Genomic DNA, 27530 nt, shown 5'->3' with positions numbered 1-27530 from the left:
CACACAGGCAATATCTCCGTTTTGTGGTAAACTGTCACCATTTTCAGTTCATGGTCCTTCCCTTTGGCCTTTCTACAGCCCCAAGGGTCTTCACTAAATGCATGGCTGTAGTAGCCGCTGCCCTCAGGCGTCGTCGAGTTCACGTCTTCCTGTATCTCGACGATTGGCTTATTCGAGGGATGTCTCGGTTACAAGTATCACAGCATGTGTGCATTGTCAGAGACCTCTTCGGGAGCCTAGGTCTCATGATCAACACAGAAAAGTCTACTCTCACGCCCACGCAGAGAATAGACTTCATCGGCGCTGTCCTGGACTCCACGTTGGCCAGAGCCTGCCTCCCCCAGCCTCGTTTTCAAACAATGACTTCATTAATTCTCAGTCTGCAATAATTTCCGACATCAGTCCGATCTTGCCTCAGCCTAGTAGGTCACATGGCCTCCTGCACCTTCGCGACCAAGCACGCGAGACTGCATCTCCGTCCCTTCCAAACCTGGCTGGCTTCAGTATACCGCCCATGCAGGGACAGTCTAGATTTGGTGCTCGCTATCCTCGGGAAAGTTCTTGACTCCCTGACTTGGTGGCTAGACCCTTCTCTGGTTTGCGGAGGAATGCCATTCCACCCACCACAACCCTCGGTAGCCCTAACCACAGACGCGTCATCTCTGGGTTGGGGTGCCCATCTCGGGAGTCGTCACACCCAAGGCCCATGGTCGACCCAAGAGATGTCCCTACATATCAACGTGAGGAAACTGAGAGCAGTCCACTTAGCATGTCAGGTCTTCCAGGACCATCTACAGGGCAGTTGTGTGTCAGTGTTTACAGACAACACAACGGCCATGTTTTACATAAACAGGCAGGGCGGAGCACGATCCCCCCTCCTCGGTCAAGAAACCATCCACCTCTGGGAATTTTGTATAGCCCATTCCATCGATCTGGTGGCGTCCTTTCTCCCAGGAGTTCAGAACACTCTGGCAGATCATCTCAGCAGGTCCTTCCTGTCTCACGAGTGGTCGATGCGCCCGGACATCATCCATTCTGTTTTCTGGAGGTGGGGTTTTCCCCACTTAGACCTCTTCGCCTCTCGAGAGAACAGGAAATGCCAGGAGTTCTGCTCCTTCCAAGGACGCTCCCCGGGCTCCCTATCAGACGCATTCCTGATCTGGTGGAACAGACACCTACTTTATGCTTTCCTACCGTTCCCACTCGTCCACAGAGTCCTGCTCAAGCTCCGGAGGGACAGAGCCCACTTGATCCTCATTACTCCAGCTTGGCCGAGGCAGCATTGGTACACCCTATTGTTCGACCTCTCAGTGGCAGACCCGATCCCCTTGCCACTCTGGCCGGACCTCATAACACAGGACTTCGGCAGGCTTCACCATCCGGACCTGCAATCCCTTCATCTGACAGCTTGGCTGCTCCATGGCTGAGCCAGTCAGAACTACGCTGTTCCGCTTCCGTACAACAGGTGCTCTTGGGCAGTAGGAAACCTTCCACGAGGACGACATATCTTGCTAAGTGGAAGCATTTCTTTCTCTGGTGCACCCAGAATAACTTGATCCCAGGACAGGTTTCTATTCCCACTCTCTTGGAGTACCTGTGGTCCCTCAAGGAGCAGGGCCTGGTGGTATCCTCTATAAAGGTGCATCTGGCAGCTGTTTCAGCCTTCCATCAAGGGGAAAGCAGAACATCAATGTTTTCTCACCCCATTGTTTCCAGGTTTCTTAAGGGATTGGATCGGTTGTACCCTCAAGTCAGGTGCCCGACTCCTACCTGGGATCTCAGCCTGGTGCTATCCAAACTCATGGGTTCCCCATTCGAGCCCTTAACCACCTGCTCACTGCTGTACCTCTCCTGGAAGACAGCCTTCCTTGTCGCTATCACCTCGGCAAGACGAGTGTCAGAGCTTCATGCTTTGACTGTGGATCCCCCATATACGGTATTCCACAAAGACAAGGTACAGCTGTGACCACACCCAGCATTCCTACCTAAAGTGGTGTCTTCCTTCCACCTTAACCAAGACATCTTCCTTCCGGTTTTCTTCCCAAAGCCCCATTCATCGCCCCCGGAACGACAACTGCATACCTTAGATGTCCGTAGGGCTCTCGCCTTTTATATCGAGAGGACCAAACCCTTCTGGAGGTCACCCGAGCTCTTTGTGGCTCTGGCGGAACGGATGAAAGGCATGCCGGTCTCTTCCCAAAGGATTTCATCTTGGGTGACATCATGCATCCGAACATGCTATGACTTGGCTCACGTTCCGGCTAGCCATCTCACCGCCCATTCTACTTGAGCGCAAGCCTCATATGCAGCCTTCCTGGCCCATGTCCCCATCCAGGAAATATGTCGTGCTGCTACCTGGTCTTCCATCCACATCTTTGCGTCACACTGCGCATTGGTCCAGCAGTCCAGAGATGATGCTGCCTTCAGCTCAGCGGTCTTACATTCCGCAAAGTCTCGCTCCGACCCCACCGCCTAGGTAAAGCTTGGGAATCACCTAATTGGAATGGATATGAGCAAGCACTCGAAGAAGAAAAGACGGTTACTCACCTTTGTAACTGTTGTTCTTCGAGATGTGTTGCTCATATCCCGTTCCACACTCGCCCTCCTTCCCCACTGTCGGAGTAGCTGGCAAGAAGGAACTGAGGGGCGGTTGGGCCGGCAAGGGTATATATCCGGCGTCATAGTGGCGCCACTCCAGGGGGCGCCCAGCCAGCCCACCGAGTGTTGCTAGGGTAAAATTCTCCCACGAACGTGCACGCGGCACGCGCACACCTAATTGGAATGGATATGAGCAACACATCTCGAAGAACAACAGTTACAAAGGTGAGTAACCGTCTTTTCTCTTTCATGGAGGTTAAGTCCATTAATGGCTGTTAGCCAGGATGAGTGAGGAATGGTGTCCCTAGCCTCTGTTTGTCAGAGGGTGGAGATGGATGGCAGGATTACCTGTTAGGTTCAGTCCCTCTGGGGCACCTGGCATTGGCCACTGTCAGCAGACAGGATGCTGGTCTGAATGGACCTTTGGTCTGACCCAGTATGGCCATTCTTATGTTCTTAACTTTTCTTAAACATTACGTGAATATATTGTCTCATACTATAGAATTAGAATTTATAATCCCTATTCCATGATGTGATATCTTTGAGCTATAATGTATATTACTTAAAACCATCTTTAGATAAAATTTTTTTGAGGAAAAAACCTATCAAAAATATCCGATTTAAATAAAAAATTGATTTTTTGATTTTTTTTTAAATCATTGATTTTTTCCACTCTGCAGTCCCTTCAACTCGAAAAGCATTTACTCTGCTCTCTCTAAAGTTTTCAGGAAAAGCAACTTCACCCTGAAAGTTTGTTGGTACATTCTGAAAACATACAGGCTTTTTAATTAGATTTAGGGTGAGAGTATAGAAAATAAGCCTTATAATTAAATGTTGGTAGCAACCTTACTTATGCAGAGGCTATTGGTCACCATTAATTAAAAGCATGAATGAGGCTGCTGCAGGACTTCTAAGTTCTACATAGCTCTTGTGAATGCTGCACAGAACCAGGGACGGGACAATGAAGTACATGATATGTGGTGTGGGCTCAGTACTCTAACCTGATTGCATTGCAAGGGAGAGGCGGGGGGAGAGAGGACTGGGATCACACAGCTTGTGAGATCTCTGGCTTGAGGTATTCTCTGCTACATTTCTACTCACTGAAATCTTTTCTCAGTATAAATGGTTATGGCTATAAAACTATCAGAATTGTTGTCAATGAATAAAAGAAGAGCCTCGGTCCCATTCTGTGGAGAGGGACAAATATTCATTGTGTTACATTGATTGGGTTACATAGTTAATCCCACGCATGGCCCCGGAAGTGCACTGATACTGATGGGAAGTTTGTGCAAAGATCATCTCCTTATAAAGTAACCAGACTTTGTTAGAAAAGTTGCTGTTGCATTCACCATCACACAGAGAGAATGATGATGCTAGGTACTTCTGGGCACAGCTGTTTCTTCCTTTTTGCTGTTCACCTATTTTAAGCTTTTGGTAAAAGTTGGTCATCATTAGGGTTCATTGTCAACACTCAATTGAGATAAATGGAGTAGTCCACACATTTTATAGAGCTGTTGGTTTAGGATGTATAAGATAGTACAGCAGCAGGGTCCCATTCAAAAGGCTCTTCACAACTATAAAGGCTTGAAACTTTTTTTAAATGGAAATTTAGATGTGGTACAATCTCAGTCTGCCATATGGACAGTATGAACACATTTTGTGGCTAGGAGCATGACATCCCAGCTATACAGACTTAAATGCCTAACATTATATATGGTGAAAAGATTACTGGCTGCAGTTTTAAAAACTGCCTAATAATTGGGTAACCGGATAAATAAAAAAGCAATAAGTCGCCAGGCCTAGATGGTATACACAGAAGAGTTCAGAAGCAGTTTGACAATGAAGGAGCTGAGCTGCTAGCAGAAATATGCGATCTCTGATTAAAAACGAGTACTACATTTTGGGATTAGATGATAACAAATACTGTACCCACTCTTTTAAAAAGCTCTAGATGTGATTTGGGGAATTACAGACCAATAAGCTTTGCATCTAAACATGGTAAATGTTTGAAACAGTAATTAAAAATAAGATAATACCACAGCTGGAAGATCATGATATGATAGGGTCTAATCAACATGGGTTTTGCAATGGAAAATCATGTCTTGGTTATATATTATAATTCTTTGAATGTGTCAATAAAGTAGTGGGTAAAGGAGAAGTATTTCACAGAATTGATTTAGACTTTCAAAAGGCCTTTCACAAGGGTCCTCTTTAGAGGCCACTAAAGAAGTTAAGTAGTCAGAGATGAGTAACAAAGTATTGTCCTTGATCAAAAACTAGGTAAAAGATAAAGAGTAAAAATAAATGGTGAATTTTAATAATGGCAGAAGGGTAACAGGGGTTACTTTAAGGTTCAGTACTAGGTCTGGTCTTTTTTCTCATATCTCTTAATAACCTGGAAAGGGTGTGCTATGTGGTGGCAAAATCTGTAGATGCCACAAAATTATTAACATTAGTTAAATCTGGAGAAGATTGTTGAGCCCTTCAGAGGGTCCTGATCAAGTTAAGTGAATGGGCAACATGATGATGGCAAATAAAGTTTAGTGTTGGTAAATGCACAGTAATGCACATTGGAGAGAAAATGTTGAGTTACTCCTACATGTCACAGGGTTCTAAATTAAAGATATTGACTTGGAAAAAGGACCTAGGTGTCGTCCATGAAGACTTCTGCTCCGTGTGTAGCTGCAGTTAAAAAAATGTACTTGGGATGCATAAGGAATGGGATGGAGAATAATATGAAGAATATCATAATGCCGTCATATAAAGCAAAGGGTTATTCTCAGATGGAATACTGTGTGCAGTCTAGTTCACCCAGTCGAACAAAGGATATTGCAGAATTAGAGGAATTCAGAGAAGGGTGATAAGAATGATTAGGGACATGGAAAATGCTTAGAAAAGTTTGAGTTTGTGTAGAGGAAAAAAGGAGGGTATACTAAAATAAACAAAATGGTAATCCTAGAGAGAAGGTAAATTGGGAGATCTACTCTCTCTGTTCTTATATACAAGAAAAGGGAATATTCAATAAGATTGAAGTGTGTGAAATTAAAACAGATAAAAGGAAATAGTTTTTCCATAGGCACTGGTTTTTACTTTTCCCCAGGGGTGCTCCACCCCTGCTTTGCCCCCAGGCCCTGCCCTCACTCCGCCCTTTCCCCCAGGACCCCACCCTCTCATTGCTCTCTGCCCTACCTCAAGTCACTCCCCAGATGAGATGATTGGCGACACCCTAATCAGCTGTGGCTGGTGGGTGCTGAGCACCCACTATTTTTTTTTCCAGTGGTGCTCTAGCCATGGAGCACCATGGAGTCAGAGCCTAAGAGTCTTTCATACCAGGCATAATTGGATTGTGGAACTCACTGCTGCACAATATCATTGAGGCCAAGTATTTAGCAAGAGTCAAAGAGTGATTTACTTATGGAGGCAGCGGTTGTGACTCTGTATTTAAGATGGAGGTACATTGTGCACTTAAAGCAGGGATTCCCAACCCCTTGGTCTGTGTGAAAAATACAGAATATCCCACCCACAGCTACCGTACATGTTCTGAAGACTTTATGGCTTATTACAACAATCTATAACCCATTAACAACTGCCCCTGCTGCTTTCCCTCCTGTGGTCCCCGCATAACTGGGAGAGTGTTAAAGGGCCACTTCACCCTGAATGGTCCCTTGTAATAGATGTTAAGTACTGTTCCAACTTGTATTTAACTGTGACACATTTCCCAGACCTGAGGAAGAATTCTGTGTCACTTGAAAGCTTGTCTCTCTCACCACAAGAAGTGGGTTCAATAAAAGATATTCTGTCTCCCACCTTGTCTCTCTAAACCTAGGAAATTCAGTTAATTCAGTTACGCCTAAAAGAAACATAAACAAGGTAAGGTGAATAGTGCACAGGGCACTCAAATATTCTTCACTCTGTCCCCTGCAGTGATGCCAATAAGGGAGAAGAGGAAAACAATCAAACATATCTAGAAACATCAGTTTAGTCAAATCTAAGAGCACAAAAGTAGCCCTAGCCCTCTGACTATTGCCTGGAATCTCTGCAGGGTGGAGTGAGGGCTTGGGGCCCATAGCTGGGCATTGCTTACCTCAGGGGTTCCCAAACTGTGGACTGTGGCCCCAAAATGGGCTGCAACACAGTTCTGCGTGGTCTGCTGGTGCAACAAGTGAGGCATTTGAGAGGGACATAGAGGCTGTTGCTCCCCGAAACTGTATAAGTTGATAGTGGAGGGCACAATTTAAAGGTTCAATCGCTCCCTGAAAAGCTTGAGTCATGCCCCCCCCAATCTGGCAGGCCCCCTCCCACCTGCAGGGCACCTAGCACTGCCATGTCTGACTGGGAAGTGGATGAGGAGGAGGAGTCCCAGGCTGGGAGCTGGCCACCAATCCCCTTCGCTGGTGGAGTGGTGGCTGGGGATGGCCCCTCCGGGCCAGAGGAGCCCAGCACTCCAAGCGGGCAGCAGAGGACATAGTGGAGCCGGTGGGTGGATGGCAAGGAGAAGGGACCAGTCCCAAGAGTCAGCGGCTCCCAGGGCAGCTAGAGGAGGCTGGAGGGTTCACGGCTGTTCCCACTCTGAGCTGCGACAGCCTGAGATCTGTGGCTGTCAGGGCCTCCGGAGTATCAGCCCTGTGGCCCCCCTGGGACTGGGGCTCAGTGGTGCTGCTCTGTTTCCGCCTGGACAGTGCTGTGATCAGGATCATCACAGGTAATGGCTGGGCCTGGCCCGAGCCCAGGCCTGGACCCCAGCACTGGCAACCCCCAAACCTTTCCTTCCTGGGCAGGGGATGCCTGTGAGGTGCACCAGGGTAGTGGGTGGGAGACTGTGACTGGGCTGCCAGGTGATGTGCTCAAGGTACTCAGCGGTCTGCTGAGGTGGAGGGTGTTGGCGGGGGCTGGCAGTGGCACCTGCATGGCCTCTTCACCCTCTTGCTGGCCCTGGTCCCTGCTGAGGTGAGATGCCACGCACGCCCCATGAGGCCCCTCCCTCTGATGGATGTGTAGCAGCCTGGGGAGGCCAGGTTGCGTGCTTGCAGCTCCTTGCCTAATTTCCCATTTGATCAGTCTAAGGGGAGGATAGCTTGCCTGCCTGGTGGGTGAGGTGGGAGGAGGCACTATCAAACTGTAAACGTTGATGCAATAATTAAAATTAATACTTTTTCCTCAAGGAGTGTTGATAGTGGGCAGCAGTACCTATTGCAGCTGCACAGGTGGGTCTCAGGGAACAAAGTTTGGAACCTCCTTGCTTACCTCACACTTTGGATTGAAGTGTAACCTTCCCTTTGGATTTCCTGGGCTTGTAACTCTTGGTTATGAGGTAACTGTGCCATCCCTGTAATGGGCTCACCCTAAGTCTTTCCACCACAACCCCAGCTGGGAATAAAATAGTTAAAAGGAAGAGGCAGTGACTCCCCTGGCCCAGAGAGGGTGAGAGTGGAGCTCCTGGCACATAAGCCTGTGTTAGCCCAGCAGGCCCCAGTCCATTGTCTCTTGTGTGTTTAGGAGTGGAGCCGAAGGGGTTTGGCTCTGCTCAGCTGGGAGTCTCCCACACCTTCTCCAGGGAGGCAGCTTTGAGCCTTGTCCCAGCATGAGGCCTCTGGGTGTTGCCTCAACAGAAATCCAAACATTCCTTAGCCCCACCCTGGTCCCTGGCGGTTGCACTAGGACCCAGGTGTGTGGGAGCAGCAGCAGGAAACTGGGCTTGAACCCACCTGCCCTTTGCCTGGCAGCCTGAGGCTCGGGAAGGGGAGGGGAAAGGGCAGGGCTGGGACTGGGGCAGTGTGCAGTGCAGTGCAGTGCAGCACAGACCAGAGCACTGAGCTGAGTTCAAACAGCTGGGATCCCAGGGCTGTGCTGACTATGCCAACCCCCTCTGCACGGTACTTGATTGGGGCTGGGGGCTGAGTGGGAAGCCCTGAGTCAGGTGCTCTTGTTTTGGGGGTTGGCTACTTCCTGGAGGACCCAGGACCTGGGAGCCTTCTCTGCAGCCTTAAAATACTGTATGGGAGTATTCTTTTGGGGTTTCTTGTTTAGTGTCCATATACGAAACATCATAGGGTAAAAAAAACTAATGAAAATCCAACCGCCCACCCCTAAAAAAAACCCCTAAGTTACAAAGGAGTTATGATTGAAAGCACCTATCAATAAGTTAATGGTTAAACATATTACAGGATTGTTGTAATTAAATTCTTTAATTGTCTATACACCAATGCTAGGAGCTTGAATAACAAACAAGAATGGGAGTTGCTCTTTTATTAACATAAATTTGATCCAGATCTGATGCCTAGTAGGGTGATTTGCCTGACTGGAATGTTAAAATGTTATTATCTAGTTAGGAATGATCAAGTGGGCAAAAGGAGAGAGGGAGTGGCACTCCATGCCAAAAATGGAAATACTTGTTTCTGAGTCACTGATAACTTGGAAGAAAAGATCTTGAATGCTTATGGATCTCTGTCTTAACAGATAAACCACAGGATCGGGTACTAGGGTGTGTCAGCTACAGAGCATGAAATCACATTAGGGAACAGGATTGCTTCTTAAACACTTACGTATAACAGGGAAAAATCTGCATGATTGTGGGGGGCTTCAGTCTGAGTGACATATACTAGAGGTCTCATGCTGCCATTACTGAAACACCCTCAGAATGTCTAAATATTATAGATGATAATTTCCTAACACAAAGTTCTTCTTCGAGTGATTGCTCACATCCATTCCAGTTAGGTGTGCGCGCCGCGTGTGCACGTTCGTCGGAAACTTTTTTACCCTAGCAACTCCAGTGGGCCGGCAGGTCGCCCCCTAGAGTGGCGCCGCCATGGCGCTCTATATATACCCCTGCCGGCCCGCCCGCTCCTCAGTTCCTTCTTACCGCCGTGTCGGTCGTTGGAACTGTGGAGCGCGGCATAGCTGTCCTCCACGTCCCTAGCTCTCCTAGTTTTCAATCGCTTATCTCTAGTTCTATATAGTTGTTAATTAGTGTTGTTAAGTAAGTAGTTTAGTCAATAGTTGTTAAATAGTTCTTGGCCGGGGGCTTAGCCCTTCCCGGCACCCGGCGCCAGGCTCATGCCTGTTTCGCCGGGCTTCAAGCAGTGTGCGGCCTGCAAGAAGCCCATGCCCACCAGCGATCCCCACGAAGCGTGCCTGAAGTGCCTCGGGGAATCGCACAGGTCTGACAAGTGCCGCATCTGTAAGGCTTTCAAGCCGAGGACAAAAAAGGAGAGAGATCAGAGACTCCGAACTCTCCTAATGGAGGCGACACTTGACCCGTCGACTTCGCGGACCGTGGTCTCGGCACCGGCACCGGATCGCTCCGGCACCGAGAAGACTCCTCGGCACCGACCTTCTCCGGCACCGGAATCACAGCCTAGGCCGTCGAAGTCTGCTACTCCGGCCAGGCAGACCCGGCTTGAGCGCCCGGCCTCGACATCGGCCGCGGCACCGCCGGCACCGTCAGCACCGTTGACTCCGGGCCCGGCGGGTCCGTTGAGTCCGGTGCCGCCGAGCTCCCCCATGAGATCTGGGGTTGAGATAGTGGTCCCATCAACACCGGAGACCTTCGCCTCGGCTCGGGACCTTATTGCCCTGACGGAGCCCACTCGGCTGCCACCCCCGGTACCTCCGGTGCGGGTCGTGTCCAGGGGCAAGCCCATGATGTCGGCGCCGCCCAGAGACAGTCCTTCGCCATCTAGGTCCCGACGTCTTGGGCGCTCCAGATCCCGACGCCGCTCGCAGTCCCGGCACCGCTCCCCTCAGCGGCACCGGTCGCACTCGCGGCAACGGTCGACCTCCAGACGGTCGCGGTCAAGCTCCAGTCGGCGTCACCGGCACCGCGACTCCAGGAGCAGGTCCCATCGCTACTCGCCGCACCGGTCGACCTCCCGGCACCGAGCTGGTGGCAGGTCCCGGTCTCGGTCGACCTCCCGGCGCCGAGCCGGTGGTAGGTCCCGGTCGACCTCCCGGCACCGAGCTGGTGGCAGGTCCCGGTCTCGGTCGACCTCCCGGCGCCGAGCCGGTGGTAGGTCCCGGTCGACCTCCCGGCACCGAGCCGGTGGCAGGTCCCGCTACCGAAGCGACACCCGGTACCGATCAGGATCCCGGCACCGTGACAGATCCCGGTCCCGATCCCGGCACCGATACGACTCCCGGCACCGGTCCCCGGCACCGAGACGATCCTCCGTGCCGGCCCGCGCCGGCCCGTACCATCCGGGGTCGGCCCCGCCGTGGCCCTCGAGACAGCCGTCCGTATCTTCACAGGCGGACAGTGCGTATGCGCTCGGCACCGACCGGCAGGCGGCGCTCTTCGGGGATCCGCCGCTGGAAGACCAAGGCCCAACACAGTGGGGATTCTGGACACCCTGGGCATACCATCAGGCCCAGGGCCCCCAGCAGCTCCCTCCCACACCGGCGAATGCGGAGCGTAGGGCCCCTGAAGCCTCCTTGTCTCGCCCCCCTCCCTCCCCGGAGGCGGAGGAAGGGTCCAAACAGCAGGACTCCGCTGTGGCTCCGGAGGTAGAGGAGAGGGCTGAGGAAGACCCTCAGTTGGACACTATCGTGCCTGGGGTCTCCTCATCCTCCTCCCCGGATGAGGCGGTGGCGGGTACCTCCTCCAACAGTCCCCCCCCGCTGGATCTCAGGGCGCACCAGGACCTCCTCAGGCGGTTGGCCCAAAACCTGAGTCTGCAGGCAGAGGAGGTCTCGGAGATAGAGGACCCGATTGTTACCATCCTCTCTTCGGATGCTCCCACCAGGGTCGCCCTGCCCTTTGTACGGACCATTCAGGCCAATGCCAATACTATCTGGCAGTCCCCGGCCTCCATCCCTCCGACAGCGAAAGGGGTCGAGAGAAAGTACATGGCCCCTTCCAAGGGGTATGAATACTTACACGTTCACCCGACTCCCGGTTCACTGGTGGTGCAGTCGGTGAACGATAGGGAGCGTCACGGCCAGGAGGCTCCGGCCCCCAAATCCAGAGAGGCCAGGCGGATGGACCTCCTTGGCCGTAAGGTATATTCGGCTGGGGCCCTGCAGCTCAGGGTCTCTAATCAGCAGGCCCTGCTGAGCAGGTACGCTTTTAACTCCTGGGTGGCAGTGGACAAATTTAAAGAGCTGCTGCCACAGGATGCTCGCCAGGAGTTTACGGCCATCCTGGACGAGGGCAAAAAGGTCGCGCGCACGGCCTTACAAGCATCCTTGGACGCTGCGGACTCGGCTGCCCGTACCCTCGCGTCGGGAGTTACGATGCGTCGCATCTCCTGGCTGCAGGTTTCCGGCCTTCCGCCAGAGCTCCAGCACACGATACAGGACCTTCCTTTCGAAGGCCAGGGCCTGTTTTCTGACAAGACAGACCCCAGACTCAAGAGTCTGAAGGACAACCGGGTCATTGCGCGGTCCCTCGGGATGCACACCCCCGTGACGCAGCGTAGACCCTTTAGGCCACAGCAGCAGCCGTACCGTAGGCCGTTTTCCCAGTTCCGCCAGCGGCAGGACCCTTACAGGCGCCGCGGCAGGAACGGCAGGCGCAGGCAGTCTGGGAACCAAGGGGGGCAGAACCAAGGCTCCTCGAAACCCCCGCCTGGTCCTAAGCCTTCATTTTGAAGGTGCGCCCGAGGGCGCTGTAGCAGTTTCCCCTATGGATCCTTTCCCCCCGTTTTCAAACCGCCTTTCGTTTTTCCTCCCGGCGTGGTCCCAAATAACATCGGACCGCTGGGTCTTAAACCTGGTGCAGACGGGTTACCGCCTGCAGTTTGTTTCGTTTCCTCCTTCCCGCCCTCCTTCCTCGTCCCTCTTCAGGGACCCCTCTCACGAGCAATTCCTTCGACAGGAGGTGCAGACGCTCCTCAGCAAAGGAGCCATAGAGGCGGTTCCGGAAAACGAGAAAGGCAAGGGGTTTTATTCCCGCTACTTTCTGATCCCCAAGGCCAAGGGGGGCCTCAGGCCTATCCTCGACCTGCGAGAACTCAACAAATACCTCGTGAAGTTGAAGTTCCGCATGGTATCCCTGGGGACCATTATTCCATCCCTGGATCCGGGAGACTGGTACGCCGCCCTCGACATGCAGGACGCGTATTTTCATATTGCCATTTGGCCGCGCCACAGACGCTTTCTCCGCTTCGTTGTGGGGGCTCTTCATTATCAGTTTGCAGTCCTCCCTTTCGGCCTGTCCACGGCCCCAAGGGTGTTTACAAAATGCATGGCAGTTGTCGTGGCGCATCTTCGACGCAACCGTGTCCACGTGTTCCCTTATCTGGACGACTGGTTGATTCGGGGCACGTCGGAGCAGCAGGTCAGCAGCCATGTCCGCCTGATCACCGCCGTATTTGCAAGTCTGGGCCTCTTGATAAACACAGACAAATCCACTCTGAGGCCCACGCAAAAGGTGGAATTTATCGGGGCGGTCTTGGACGCCACGATGGGCAGGGCCTCGCTGCCTCTGCAACGGTTCCAGACCATGGCGGCGATCGTTCAGCGTTTGCGGTCAGCCCCGTTGACGTCAGTAAGGACATGTCTGACCCTGTTAGGCCACATGGCAGCGTGCACTTTTGTGACCGGCTACGCTCGGCTCCACATGAGGCCTCTCCAGCTGTGGCTTATCAGCCGTTACAGGCCGCAAAGGCAACCTTTAGACATGTTAGTCACAATCCCCCAGAAGGTCTTGGACTCTCTCGGCTGGTGGTTGGACCAGTCCGTGTTATGTGCGGGTCTTCCCTTTCACCCCTCTCAGCCATCGGTATCCCTGACAACGGATGCCTCAGATCTGGGCTGGGGGGCCCACCTGGGGACCCTGCGGACACAGGGCCTGTGGTCCCAGGAGGAGGTGGGGCTCCACATCAACATACGGGAGTTGAGAGCGGTCCGCCTTGCTTGTCAAGCGTTTTGTCATCAGCTTCAGGGTCGTTGTGTCGCCGTGTTTACGGACAACACGACGACGATGTACTATATCAACAAGCAGGGCGGCACCAGGTCCTCCTCCCTGTGCCACGAAGCGATACGTCTCTGGGACTTTTGCGTAGCCCACTCCGTTCACCTCAGGGCTTCCTTCCTCCCTGGAGTACGGAACACTCTGGCAGATCGACTGAGCAGATCCTTCCTGTCGCACGAGTGGTCCCTTCGCCCGGATGTCGCTCTCTCCATTTTCCGGAGGTGGGGTTATCCCCGGGTGGACCTCTTTGCGTCCAAGGAGAACAGGAAGTGCCCAGCGTTCTGCTCCTTTCAGGGCAGGGAACCGGGGTCGATAGGGGACGCCTTCCTCATCCGGTGGTCGACCCACCTGTACTATGCATTTCCCCCGTTCCCTCTAGTCCACAAGGTCCTCCTGAAGGTGCGCAGGGACAGGGCGCTCGTGATCATGGTAGCCCCGGCGTGGCCCAGGCAGCACTGGTACACCATGCTGCTGGACTTGGCCATAGCCGACCCAGTTCCCCTGCCCCTTCATCCGGACCTGATTACCCAGGACCACGGGACCCTTTGTCACCCAGACCTGCAGTCGCTGCACCTAGCGGCGTGGCTCCTGCGTGGCTGACTGGCTCAGAGCTGCGTTGCTCCACGCCTGTGAGAGAGGTGCTCTTGAGCAGCAGGAAACCGTCCACAAGAGCCACGTATTCAGCGAAATGGAAGCGCTTCTCCTGTTGGTGCGTAGAGAGAAATCTCCGCCCTATGGAAGTTTCGGTTTCCGAAATATTAGACTACGTTTTGTCCCTCAAAGGGCAAGGTCTGGCCTTATCGTCGTTGCGAGTCCACCTAGCTGCTATCTCCACCTTTCACCCGGGTGCGGACGGTCGCTCCGTTTTTTCTCACCCGACGGTGTCGAGATTCCTTAAAGGGCTGGAACGTTTATTCCCTAACGTCCGTCCCCCTGCTCCCACCTGGGATCTTAACCTGGTGTTGTCCCGACTCATGGGGCCCCCCTTTGAGCCGTTAGCTACTTGCTCCCTGCTCTACCTCTCTTGGAAAACTGCCTTTCTAGTGGCTGTCACCTCAGCTAGACGGGTGTCGGAGCTCCGAGCTCTTGTGGTAGACCCCCCATATACGGTCTTCCACAAGGACAAGGTGCAGCTGAGACCACACCCTGCTTTTCTGCCCAAGGTGGTCTCAGCCTTCCATGTCAACCAAGAGATTTTCCTTCCGGTTTTTTTCCCAAAACCTCACTCCTCAGGCAGGGAGCAGCAGCTCCACTCGCTGGATGTCCGTAGGGCTCTCGCGTTCTACATAGACAGGACTAAGCCCTTCCGAAAATCCCCCCAGCTTTTCGTGGCGGTAGCAGATCGTATGAAAGGTCTTCCTATCTCCTCCCAGAGGATATCCTCTTGGGTTACGTCCTGTATCAGGACTTGTTATGACTTGGCCCATGTCCCTACGGGCCGTGTGACTGCGCATTCTACCAGGGCGCAGGCGTCGTCGCTGGCTTTCCTAGCCCGTGTGCCCATCCAGGAAATCTGTCGGGCAGCGACCTGGTCATCGGTCCACACCTTTGCTTCCCACTACGCCCTGGTCCAGCAGTCGAGGGAGGATGCGGCCTTCGGAACTGCGGTGCTCCGGGCCGCGACTTCTCACTCCGACCCCACCGCCTAGGTATGGCTTGGGAGTCACCTAACTGGAATGGATGTGAGCAATCACTCGAAGAAGAAAAGACGGTTACTCACCTTTGTAACTGTTGTTCTTCGAGATGTGTTGCTCACATCCATTCCACACCCGCCCTCCTTCCCCACTGTCGGAGTAGCCGGCAAGAAGGAACTGAGGAGCGGGCGGGCCGGCAGGGGTATATATAGAGCGCCATGGCGGCGCCACTCTAGGGGGCGACCTGCCGGCCCACTGGAGTTGCTAGGGTAAAAAAGTTTCCGACGAACGTGCACGCGCGGCGCGCACACCTAACTGGAATGGATGTGAGCAACACATCTCGAAGAACAACAGTTACAAAGGTGAGTAACCGTCTTTTTGCATCCGACATAGGGAATTTGGTGTTAGACCTAGTACTGGCAGATTATGATACTTCTGAGTCTCAGACTGCTTAAGCCTGATGAGTCAGCCCTGAGCCAGAGAGTGTGATGAATCATCAGAGGCAATTACCTGCAGGTTTTGTGATAGGCCCTATGCCATTCAGGCAGGGTTCAGTCAGCCACAGGTGAGGACCCATGATCCCAAAGCAGGTATATAGGCTCCTAAGGGAAGCAGTCTCTCCAGTCTGCTAAATATTGCTATCTAGCTGGGAGAATTCCCATTGCCTGTAGTTTCAACAGGAGCGGGGGGGGGGGGGGGGGGGTTGGAGGTTCTGAGGGGGGCTGGAAGAGGGTGGGGCGGCAGGTTGTTTTGGGGGGCACAGCCTTCCCTACCTGGCCCTCCATACCGTTTCACAACCCCGATGTGGCCTCGGGCCAAAAAGTTTGCACACCCCTGGACTAGATTATCACAGAGGTCCTTTCTGGCTTTGGAATCCATGAATATCTCAAAAACAAGTGTTATAAACCCAGATAATTCATAGTTAAGGTTACAGTTAGGCCTGGTCTATACTTAAAATTTAGATCAATGTAGCTGCATCGCTGAGGGTGTGAACAATCCACACCCCTGAGTGAAGTAGCTATGCTGACCTAGCCCCCAATATAGATTCCACTAGGTAAATGAAAGAATGCTTTCATTGACCTAGGCCTGGTCTACACTACATGATTATACAGAATTTAGGAGCGTTAAACCGAATTAACCCTGCCCCCGTCCACACAACGAAGCCCTTTATTTCAATATAAAGGGCTCTTAATAGCAATATCTGTACTCCTCCCCAGTGAGGGATGTAGCGCTCAAATTGATAATGCCATTTCGGAATAGGGTTAGTAAGGCCGCAATTCGATGGTATTGGCCTCCGGGAGCTATCCCACAGTGCACCATTGTGACCACTCTGGACAGCAATCTGGAGTCAGATGGCACTGGCCAAGTAGGCAGGAAAAGCCCTGCGAACTTTTGAGTTTCATTTCCTGTTTGCACAGCGTGGAGAGCTGATCAGCACAGGTGACCACACAGAGCTCATCAGCACAGGTAACTATGCAGTCTGAGAATCGAAAAAGAGCTCCAGCATGGACCGCACGGGAAGTACTGGATCTGATCGCTATATGGGGAGAGGATTCTGTGCTAACAGAACTCCATTCCAAAAGACAAAATGAAAAAACATTTCAAAAAATTTCCAAGGCCATGATGCAGAGAGGCCACAGCAGGGACTCAGTACAGTGCTGTGTGAAAGTTAAGGAGCTCAGACAAGCCTACCAGAAAACGAAAGAAGCAAACAGAAGGTCCAGGGCAGGACCACAAACATGCCGCTTCTACACTGAGCTGCGTGCAATTCTAGGGGGGTCCACCACCAGTACCCCACCCCTGTCCGTGGATTCTGAGGTGGGGGTAATCTTAACCGTGCCTAAGGATTCTGCAGACCGGGAAGATGAGGAGGAGGAGGAAGAGGAGGACGAGCTTGCAGAGAACACACAGCACTCTCTGTTCTCCCCAACAGCCAGAAGCTTTTTCTCAGCCTGACAGAAGTACCCTCCCAAGCCACTATCCCAGACAATGAAGCCATGGAAGGGACCTCTGGTGAGTGTACCTTTTGTAAATATAAAACATGGTTTAAAAGCAAGCGTTTTTTAATGATTAATTAGCCCTGAGGACTTGGGGATGCATTCGCGGCCAGTACAGTTACCGGAAAAGTCTGTTAATATGTCTGGGGATGGAATGGAAATCCTCCAGGGACATCTCCATGAAACTCTCCTGGAGGTACTCCAGAAGCCTTTGCAGAAGGTTTCTGGGCAGGGCAGCCTTATTCCGTCCTCCATGGTAGGACACTTGACCATGCCATGCATGTAGCAAGCAATCTGGTATCATTGCATGACAAAGCCTAGCTGCGTATGGTCCTGGTGTTTGCCGGCATTCAAGCAACATCCGTTCTTTATCTCTCTGTGTTATCCTCAGGACAGTGATATCGTTCATGGTAACCTGGTTGAAATACAGGAATTTAATTAAGGGGACAGAGATGGTTGGGCTCTTTGCCTGTGGCTTAAAAGAAATCCTTCCCTGCATTTAGCCAAGCAGGGGGAGGAGGGGTGTGTGATTGGCACTGAGCTGTTTCGTGTTTGGCTAGCTGGGATCTTCCCTGCTACCAGCCATGTGGTGGGTGGGAGGCTGGCTAGCAGCGATCTTCCATGATACCAGCCACGTGGTGGGGGGAGGGGTAAAGCGATCATCCCAGAGAATTGGATGGGGGCGGTTCTGGTGCTGCACGTTAACAGGAAAGAAGCAGCACTCAACAGGCTTTGCTTGCTATTTGAGAAAGGAAGGCGCTGGGTATATGAAGGCTGCAGAAGCCAGAAGACCATGTTTGTTTTAACATGGCCGCATGCAAGCCGAATTCTGCTGCCCAGACCTGCGTCTGTGATCTCTAGCACCAAAGCCACAGGCACTCAATATTAAGATGCAAAATGCGACCTTGTAGTGAGATCACATGTGCTATGTAAGGTGAATAGTGTTGTTCACCATGAAAGAGTATAACCATTGTTCTGTAAAATGTATCTTTTTAAATACTTATCTCCCTTTTTTCCCTCCCTCCTGCAGCTGCAAATTTTTCAAGTCTCCCTCCTCCGTCCCGAAGGCTATCTCAGATAAGGTGGCGGAAAAAAAAGATGCGAGACTAAATGTTCTCGGAAATCATGGAAGTGACCCGCAATGAAAGAGCTCATCTGAATGAGTGGAAGGACATGGTATCAAAGTACAGGAAAGATGCCAGTGACCGTGAGGACAGGAGGGATGAACATGAGGAGAGGAGAGACGCTCGAGATGAGAGGTGGTGGCAGGAAGATCTGAGGTGTCGGAGAGCAACTCTGGGGCTACCGTGTGATCAAACTGACGTGCTCCGGCATCTGGTGGAGCTTCAGGAACAACAGCAGGATCACAGAGTGCGGCTGCAGCCCCTGTATAACCACCCTCCCCCATCACCATGTTCCTTAGCCTCCTCATCCACCAGATGACTAAGAACGCGTGGGGGGAGGCTCCGTGCACCCGTTCATTCCACCCCAGTGGACAGCCCGACCAAAAGGCTATCATTATTTTGAAATTTTTTTAGTGGCCTTTTCCTTCCCTCCTGTCCTCCTTCTATACCCCATCTGGGCTACCTTGTCAGTTCTCTCCCTCTTTTTATAATTAATTAATAAAGAATACATGATTTTTAAACGAGAATGACTTTATTTCCTTAGGAAGTAAGTGGTAAACAAAGGGGGAGGGTGGGTGGCTTGCAGGGAATGAGTCAATCAAGGGGTGGGGGGCTCATCAAGGAGAAACAAACACAACAGTCACACCGTACCCTGGCCCGTGAGGAAACTGGTTTTCAAAGCTTCTGTGATGAGCACCGCTTCCTGGTGTGCTCTTCTAATCGCCCTGGTGTCTGGCTGCGCATAATCAGCGGCCGATTGATTTGCCTCAGCCTCCCACCCCACCATAAAGGTCTCCCCCTTACTCTCACAGAGATTGTGGAGCATACAGCATGTAGCAATAACAAAGGGGACATTGGTTTGGCTGAGGCCTGAGCGAGTCAGCAATGTGCACCAGCACACCTTTAAACGGCCAAATGCACACTCTACCACCATTCTGCACTTGCTCAGCCTGTAGTGAACAACTCCTTACTACTGTCCAGGCTGCCTGTGTATGGCTTCATGAGCCATGGCATCAAGGGGTAGGCTGGGTCCCCCACGATAACTACAGGCATTTCAACATCCCCAACTGTTTTGTGGTCTGGGAAGTAATTCCCTTGCTGCAGCCGTTTAAACAGAGTAATGTTCCTGAAGATGCGAGCGTCATGAACCCTTCCCGGCCATCTCACTTGGATGTTGGTGAAATGTCCCTTGTGATCCACCAATGCTTGCAGCACCATGGAAAAGTATCCTTTGCAGTTTATGTACTGGGTGCCCTGCTGCTTCGGTGCCAAGATAGGGATATGGGTTCCATCTATCGCCCCCCCACAGTTAGGGAATCCCATTGCAGCAAAGCCATCCACTATGACTTGCACATTTCCCAGAGTCACTACCTTTCGTAGCAGCAGCTTAATGATTGCTTTGGCTACTTGCATCACAGCAGCCCCCACAGTAGATTTGCCCACTCCAAATTGATTCCTGACTGACCAGTAGCTGTCTGGCATTGCAAGCTTCCAGAGGGCTATAGCCACTTCTCAACTGTGAGGGCTGCTCTCATCTTGGTATTTTGGCGTTTCAGGGCAGGAGAAAGCAAGTCACAAAGTTCCATGAAAGTGGCCGTACGCATACGAAAGTTTCACCGCCACTGCGAATCGTCCCACACCCGCAAAACTATGTGGTCCCACCAGTCTGTGCTTGTTTCCTGGGCTCAAAATCGGCGTTCCATGGCTAGAACCTGCCCCATTACCAGCATGATCTCCAAAGCGCAGGGGCCCGCAGTTTGAGAGAATTCTGTCCTCATCACTCTCGTCGCCGCGCTGCCGTAGCCACCTTCTCCTCACCTGGTTTTGCAAGTCCTGGTTCAGCATAGACTGCATGAGAATGTGCAAGGTGTTGACAACGTCCATGACTGCTGTCTTGAGCTGAGCAGGCTTCATGCTTGCCGTGCTATAGCGTCTGCACAGTTCACTCAGGAAAAAAGGCTCAAAACGGTTGTCTGCTACTTGCATGGAGGGAGGGGTGAGGCTGTACCCAGAACTACCTGCGACAATGTTTTTTGCCCTATCAGGCACTGGGATCTCAACCCAGAATTCCAATGGACGGAGGAGACTGCAGGAACTATGGGATAGCTATGGGATAGCTACCCACAGAGCAACGCTCTGGAAATCGACACTAGCCTCGGTACATGGACACACACCGCCGAATTAATGTGCTTAGTGTGGCCACGTGCACTCGACTTTATACAATCCGTTTTAAATAAAACGGTTTCTGTAAAATCAGAATAATCCCGTAGTGTAGACATACCCTAGCTACCATCACTTGGGGAGGTGGAGTTCCTACACCAATGGAAAAGTCCATTCCATCAGTATAGTCTGCATTATGCCAATATAGCTACCGTGCCATAGTTTTGCCAGTATAGTCCCCATAGTGTAGACTTAAAAAGTAATGTACAATTAGGGCATTCAGACAGTCTTCACTCTGCCTTGCAATGATTCCAAGAGGGGAAGTATATATGAAAAAAGTCTTTAAGAAAATCAGTTTAATCTAAACTCACCTGAAAGATGTTAGCACAGCATCTCCTAGAAACACACTGGGGTGGTGTTTCAGAATTGTCTCAGTAAAAACTTCTCTCTGCTGAATTTCAAGCACCTAGGTGTGTATCTCAAGTATTTACCTAAGCCACAGTTCTGAGTACTAGGAGACCTAGATTCTTCTGCAAAGGAATAAAGTGCTTGGGGTGATCCAGTATCTGTTGAGGGGGAGTGATATCTGCACTTGACCTCAAACTGTCACTGATTGACAGTCAGGTCTTGGGTTTATCCGTTAACCTCTGTGCCTCACCTGCCTTTGTAAAGTGAGGATAATACTGATCTGCCTCCAAGGGGATTTAAGGCTCAATTAATTTATATTTGGGATGCACACTGAGATGCCTGGGTGGAAGGGGATAGGGAGGGTAAAGGAGTAAAAGATGTTAAAGATCCTGGTTTCCTTTTTGGAATGGTCTCTCCTTTCTTCTTTCCTTCCCCACAAAGGACACTTTGGACGCGTACCCTTGTGGCTCGGATCACACTCCCAGTCCTATGGCCAGTCGGGTGCCTCTTGAAACAGCCCCCATCCTGGAGAAGCTGGAAACCCATCTGACTGCTGTGGCCGTGAATGTGGAAGATGGCCATACCATTGCTTTTCTGGGGGACAGCAGAGGCCAACTGCACAAGGTAGGAGTTGGCTTGGACAGGCAGCATGAAGAAAAGGCATTACTGGTGAGGGTCAGGCGTGGAGTGGTGACAACCGAGGTGCTCCTATTGTGTGCCGGAGTCTTAAAAACAGAAGTGTCAGAACCCCAGAGGTGGTGGAAGCTCACTTGAATGGGGGTGGAGCTTAGGTAGATATTGGGGCAGAAGGAGGCAGTGCAATGTCCTAGGAGGGTGCACAGGAGCAGAGGGAGCTAGAGGTAGTTGAGGGGAGGTGGGAGGTTGATAGGGGGAGCTGGAGGAGGCCCAGAGGAGCAGGGGGTGACTCCCTGCATAGCCCATCCCACCCCGCCTTCTCCCTATGTTTGCCTAGCTGGAGTCTGCTGTCTGGATGGCTTTTCTACCTAGCTCCCAACATCGCCCAACTCCAGTTCCGCCCTGAGCTCCTCATGGATCTGGCCCCTAAGCTCACTCACCTGGTCCAGCTGTTATGCTTATAAGAAGCACATAGGATCTTTTCCAGGGGAAAAGGCAATACGCTGCTCTTATTGGAGATACAACAATTAGCATATGCATTCAATCACACACACGCACACACGTCCCTCCAGTTGATGTTATAGTTACCAATACAGAGTCCAGATCAACCTAGTGTCCAGCTAGGTTGATCACGGGTAGAGAGGAGCCGGGTTCTGTCGGTTGCGACACGATGCTCTGGGGAAGTCGTGGCAGGATGAACCCAAAGTTTCATGGCAAAGCACCTTGTTTATATAGTGCTCTTCCTTCATTGGGATCAGTGAGCTTTGCACCGTCATGCTGTAATCAATTGCTGTTTAATGGACGAGTGCTTGTTTTCTTAAATTGTTCTTCTCATCCTTTATTTTGTTCTTTCATCAATCTCTCAGAGAGTTACCTCGTGCTGGTTTTGATCACAGCTATCTTGTCCCCATTGATAGGTGCCTGTCTCATCTTTTAGAGTTCTCAATCTGCTCTCCTCTGACATCTCAATAGGGGCATGTTGCAACCTCCTGGCACCTTTACATCCATCCCTGATTCCTCCCTAGAACATCTGGTCCAGTGATGGCCTTCACACTTATCTTCTAACACAACGTTCCTCATTCACACACAAAACCAGATTGATTTACACAAAGCATTTGAACAGGAACATCACATTGCAGTGCAGGAGAAAACAGTCATTGCATTCTTTTACTTATTTCAGAATGCTAAACCTACAACAAAATGGTGACCCTTAAGGTCTGTCACTGGCTTGAAATCAGCTTCAGACACAGGATTCTAGCTGATGCATCTTTACCTATGGCACACTAGGCCATTCTTTTCTGCTTTCAGAAAGGGTGGCTGGTAGGATATGGTCAAATCATACATCAATACATTTAATGCATGCTACATTATTATTCTTTATCCTTCATTCTAAGTTATACAAACATAAAATCCTACTACTACACAGCTACAGCATCCCAGGCTCCCTCTGTGCTGACCCACCTCTGAGTGCCCCCTACCAGGGCCCAGCGCCTGCTGGTTTGGAGAACTCTTTGCATCCAGGGAGGGGAGGGAACCCCCCTGGCCCAGGACTGGAGCCCTCCACCAGCACTGCAATTGGGGCCCCATTCAGCCCCTTCACAGAGGCTCAAAAGTGGTTAGAATTAGCAGAAGTAGCAGAAAACTGTTTCCATTCCCCAAAAGAGTGCTGGAATGGTATTCCAGAGCACTCCGGCAGGACTGGAACACTGTCCTATTGTGTGCCTATTGTTTCTTTATCTCTGGGAGGAAGGATGTGCTTATGGTACACATCTCGGAGTTGGGATCTGGCTTTGGTTCCCAAATTTTCCACTGACTCCATAGGTGACATGTCACGTCTCTGTTTCTCAATTTCCTTCTCTGCAAATTGGGGACAATAATGCTGATCTACTTCACTGGAGCTTGGGAAAGATTGCAGAGGATCATAATTCCCAAAGAAGAATTGTTTAGTCACTCAGATCAATTATCGCAACAAACCTACAAGAAGACCCTGAATTGTCCTGCCTCCCTGTGTTGTTTGTCACTTACATGCCACAATCTATTACTACTAAGGGCTGAAACAACTTCTGTCTTCCCCATTCACCATTCCAGAGAAGTAAGTCTCTGCTGGATAGCAACGCCATCTGATGGCTTGTGCTCAAACTCAGCATGCTCTCAATTAAGAATAAGTAAGGCTGCAATTTAGTCCTGGGTATTTTTAGTAGAAGTCATGGACAGGTCAGAGGCAATAAACAACAATTCATGGCCTGTGACCTGTTTGTGACTTGTACTATAAATACTCCTGACTAAATCTTAGCTGGGGGGCTGCTGCTTACGGGGGCGGAGGCCGTGGGGGGCACCTCTCGAAGATGTTTTGGAGCATGAGCTTTCGTGGGTGAATACCCACTTCGTCAGATGCATGCCGCAGGATTCTTTGCTGCTTTTACAGATCCAGACTAACATGGCTACCCCTCTGATATTCTTGAAGATGGGGGCCCTGGGGCTAGTGGCACCAGCTGCGAGAGGCCGCTGAGCAGTGGCTGTCTGGCCACTCCTGGGGCCGCTACTCAGGCATGCCATCTGAAGCAGCTGCTGCCTGGGGCTGCCTGAGCAGCAGCCGGTGCAGCTGGCCACAGAGCCACTCCAGCAGTGGCCAGTGTGGCTGTCCCCAGGGCTGCCTGAGCAGCTGGCCCTTTGGAGGTTATGGAATGTCACGGAATACGTAACTTCCTTGACCTCCATGACTGACATGGATCCCTAAGAATAAACAGAACTGCTTATACAGAACACGTTTTTGGTTATAATCTTCTCTGAGCCAGTACTGGTGCTACTCTGCAATGCTTTTAAGAGCTGTACTCTACTCTTGCTTTAAACCTCTTTTTTGAGTGTCCATCTCTATGACTGCCACTGAGTGTTTGAGTCTGCCATATAAATACATAAATTTGTAACACAAAGAAAAAGCCCTCTATCCTGGGCCTGAATCTAAAAATAATTACTCTTTAAAAAAAAACAAAAAACAAAACCCTTCATTTTCCCCAAACCACAAAATAACCAACCACCCCAACCCATCTGCAAATGCCAGTGATCTTTCTTAGGTATATGGCACCCATTACCATAGTATCTGAGCACCTGAGATCTTGAACGTGTTTATCCTCGCAATACTCCAGTGAGATAGTGACTTGCACTATATTATCCCATATTACTGTTGGGAAGCTGAGACATGGAGTGACTAAGACCAAGCCCACAAATGACCCACTTCCTAACAATGGAAAGAGCCTGAATACCTTTGGGAATCTGGGCCCAAGTGACTTACACACAGTCATATAGGAGTTTGTGCAAAAGCAGGGAATTGACTCTGGGTCTCCTAAGTTCCAGGCTAGCATACTAACTACTCAGCCATCCTTCATCCCTTTTGTGTCTTGTATCACAACTTGAATACATAGATGAGGCCTTGGTTGCTGACAGGTTAGTGCAATCTGAGATCAGCCATGAGAATAAATTCCAAATGGAGGCCCCTCATGGAGAACACCCTGCTGGCAGTTCCCTCTCTCTTATACCAACAGGACAATCATTCAGGGGCCTTTACTGGCCACAGTTACAGCAGTATGTCTCTGTCTAGGTGCTTATATAGTGCTTCTGACCATGTCGTTAGAGCCTCCGAAACATGAATTGTTCCTCACAAATCCCCTGAAATAAAGAATATTCCCCATTATATATGGAGAGCTGAGACACAGAGTGATTTGCCTGAGGTCACACAGAGCCTGTGACAGAACTTTGAACAGAACCCAGGTGTCCTGAGTTCCAGTCCAGAACCTTAACCACATGGTCATCCTTCCTCAATATAATATAATTTAAGACATTTAGGTCTCTATAGACCAAACTTAGCTTCTATAAATTTCCCCTGGAAACCTATAGGCAGCCAGTACAGGCCCTAGAACAAATGCTCCATATGCTGCTAGCAAGAGGCACACCACGTACCAATTAGGTTATCACAGTTTCCACACTTTTCAGTTTCTGGGTTGATTTAAGATATACCTCCAGGTAAAGCATGTTGCAGTGTCTACTGTCAAGGCATAGAGTTTGATAGCTAAAAGAGAGAGTCCCAACCTCATAGCCCCATGTACATGGATGAAAATAACTTAAAAGTCTTACTGGCACGGGAGCCCAGCTCAGAGCTCCTGCAAGGGGCGGGGCCTCAGCCTCTCCCAGCCAGCCCTTCAGCGCTGCCCGGTCCGTGCCGGCAGGGGCTCCAGTGGCGATTTAAAGGGCCCAGGTCTCCAGCTGCTGCCACAGTAGTGGAAGTGGCAGCCAGGAGCCCCAGGCCTTTTAAAATCTCCAGGACCTAGGGCAGCTGCCCCTTTTGCCCTGCTCCCCTCCCCCAGCGGCCCCTGGGGGGGAGCAAAAGGGGCAGCGATGTTAAAGCGCTGCCACGTGTGGCAGCACTTTAACATCACCTATGTACAGGCCCATACCAGCAGCCACCTCTTACTGGTATGGCATACCGGCCCACTTTCACCTCTTCCCACATAGCAAAGAAGAGTAATTATCACAACTGCTGTTATATGGTAACTCCAAAGCAGCGTAGGTCCAGCTGCACCCCCTGAATGCAAACTTGTGTGACATATGATGGAAAAATAGCCTCAGCTAACGGGGGAGATCTTTTCCTCACTATATCCTCCATCTATTTACCCCAACATTTCCCTGCCTTGTCTCCTCCTTCCTAGTGCCACAAGGACCAAGATCCGAAACTCTCACCACCAACCCCCGACTCCAGACCTTAGTGTTCCCACTAGGTAGCAGTGATGGATGTGATTACAGCATGTTCTCTCATGGTGGTCACTCAGTGGCTTGATAACTAGTTCCTTCCACAGCAAGTTTATGGTTCCCAGATACCCATGACTGACCACCTCAGCTATATAATCTCAGGGTTTTCGTGGGACTGGTGTAGCCAGGATAGGGCATCCTACACCCTGTGAACACACAAACTATCGTGAAAAATCTTGTGGTTTAAGCAATACATCAGTCAATAGCTATGTCCAGGAGGTGGCAATTATTGCCCTGCTAATTTCATTCATTCACTTTTCTCCCGTCCACCAAACTACTTGTTCACTTATTGACTCATCCACTCATTTTTGCACTCCTCTCTGCCTGTTCAGATGTCTGCCCGTCAGCCCTCAAACCTGTTTGCAAAAGCTCACTTTCCCCTTCGCCTGCCCACATACCTACCTGCTCATCCATTTGTATATTTCCTTTCCCCATTATTGTTATACATTTACATTTCTGTAGCACAAAGGTCCACCAATCAGGCTGTCAGAACCCATTGTTTTGGGCACTGTACAGATACTCAGTAAAGAGACCATCTCTGCTCTAGAGTAATTACAGTCTAGTTTATGACAAGATGTAATAAGGAGATAAGACAAACAGCAGCTGTTCGCAAACCTTCTGACCACCCACTTCCATCTTCATTTTGCCTGCTTGCCGACTACGATTCTGTCTCTTACAGGTGTACTTAGGAGCAATGGGAGATGCTAATACATATGCTTCTCTAGTCATCCACTTGAACAGCATGGTGAGTGGAGACCTGCTCTTTGACCAGTCGCAGCAGCACCTGTACGTCATGACCCAGTCAATGGTGAGAGCAATGAAATCCCTACTGCAAAGGAATGAAAGCATTTGGGGCCCACAGTACTTCCTGAGGGAAAGTGGTGTCTGTAGTCAGCCTCAAGCTGTGGCCACAGGGGCCTGGCCTCATGCCATGGCTGTGAAATATGATGGGAATCCTGCCATCCCAGGGATTGGTGTCTCAGCCCTTGGGCATCCTTGTGCACCAGTCATGTAGTTATGTCAGCAATGATGGATGAGTGGAAAAGGGAGTTGTTATGCTACAGAGACCAACAGTTAGATAGTAACAGGTATGTTAGCAGTGTGGAGAAAAAGGCCTAGGGTCTTGGATGCCTCTTAATTGTGAACACTTCTGTGAGGTTTTTATTTATGTAACCACCACCACGCCATCGTTGCAATCCCTGTGCAGCACATCTACCTACAGTGTCTTTCAATCCTTATTCCTCTCTCTAGGGAGAGGAAGAGC

General features: G+C 50.8%; 1 protein-coding gene across 13 annotated transcripts in view; it reads left to right on the top strand.

Moving 5' to 3' along the window:
- PLXNB1 (plexin B1) overlaps nt 1–27530 on the top strand; it is a 252065-nt gene that overhangs the window by 123804 nt on the left and 100731 nt on the right. For 12 of the 13 annotated variants that reach the window (XM_030568223.1, XM_030568224.1, XM_030568227.1 and 9 more), the window contains 2 exons: nt 21272–21454; nt 26946–27074. In XM_030568223.1, coding sequence (XP_030424083.1) covers nt 21272–21454; nt 26946–27074 — 312 coding nt within the window. The remainder of the gene's footprint in view (nt 1–21271; nt 21455–26945; nt 27075–27530) is intronic. The other variant, XM_030568226.1, reaches the window with a different exon arrangement.

This window comes from Gopherus evgoodei, chromosome 7 (genome assembly GCF_007399415.2).
Source record: "Gopherus evgoodei ecotype Sinaloan lineage chromosome 7, rGopEvg1_v1.p, whole genome shotgun sequence".
Lineage (NCBI taxonomy): Eukaryota > Metazoa > Chordata > Testudines > Testudinidae > Gopherus > Gopherus evgoodei.
The sequence above is the reverse complement of the archived record's forward strand: the minus strand, read 5'-3'. Positions and strand labels throughout refer to the sequence as shown.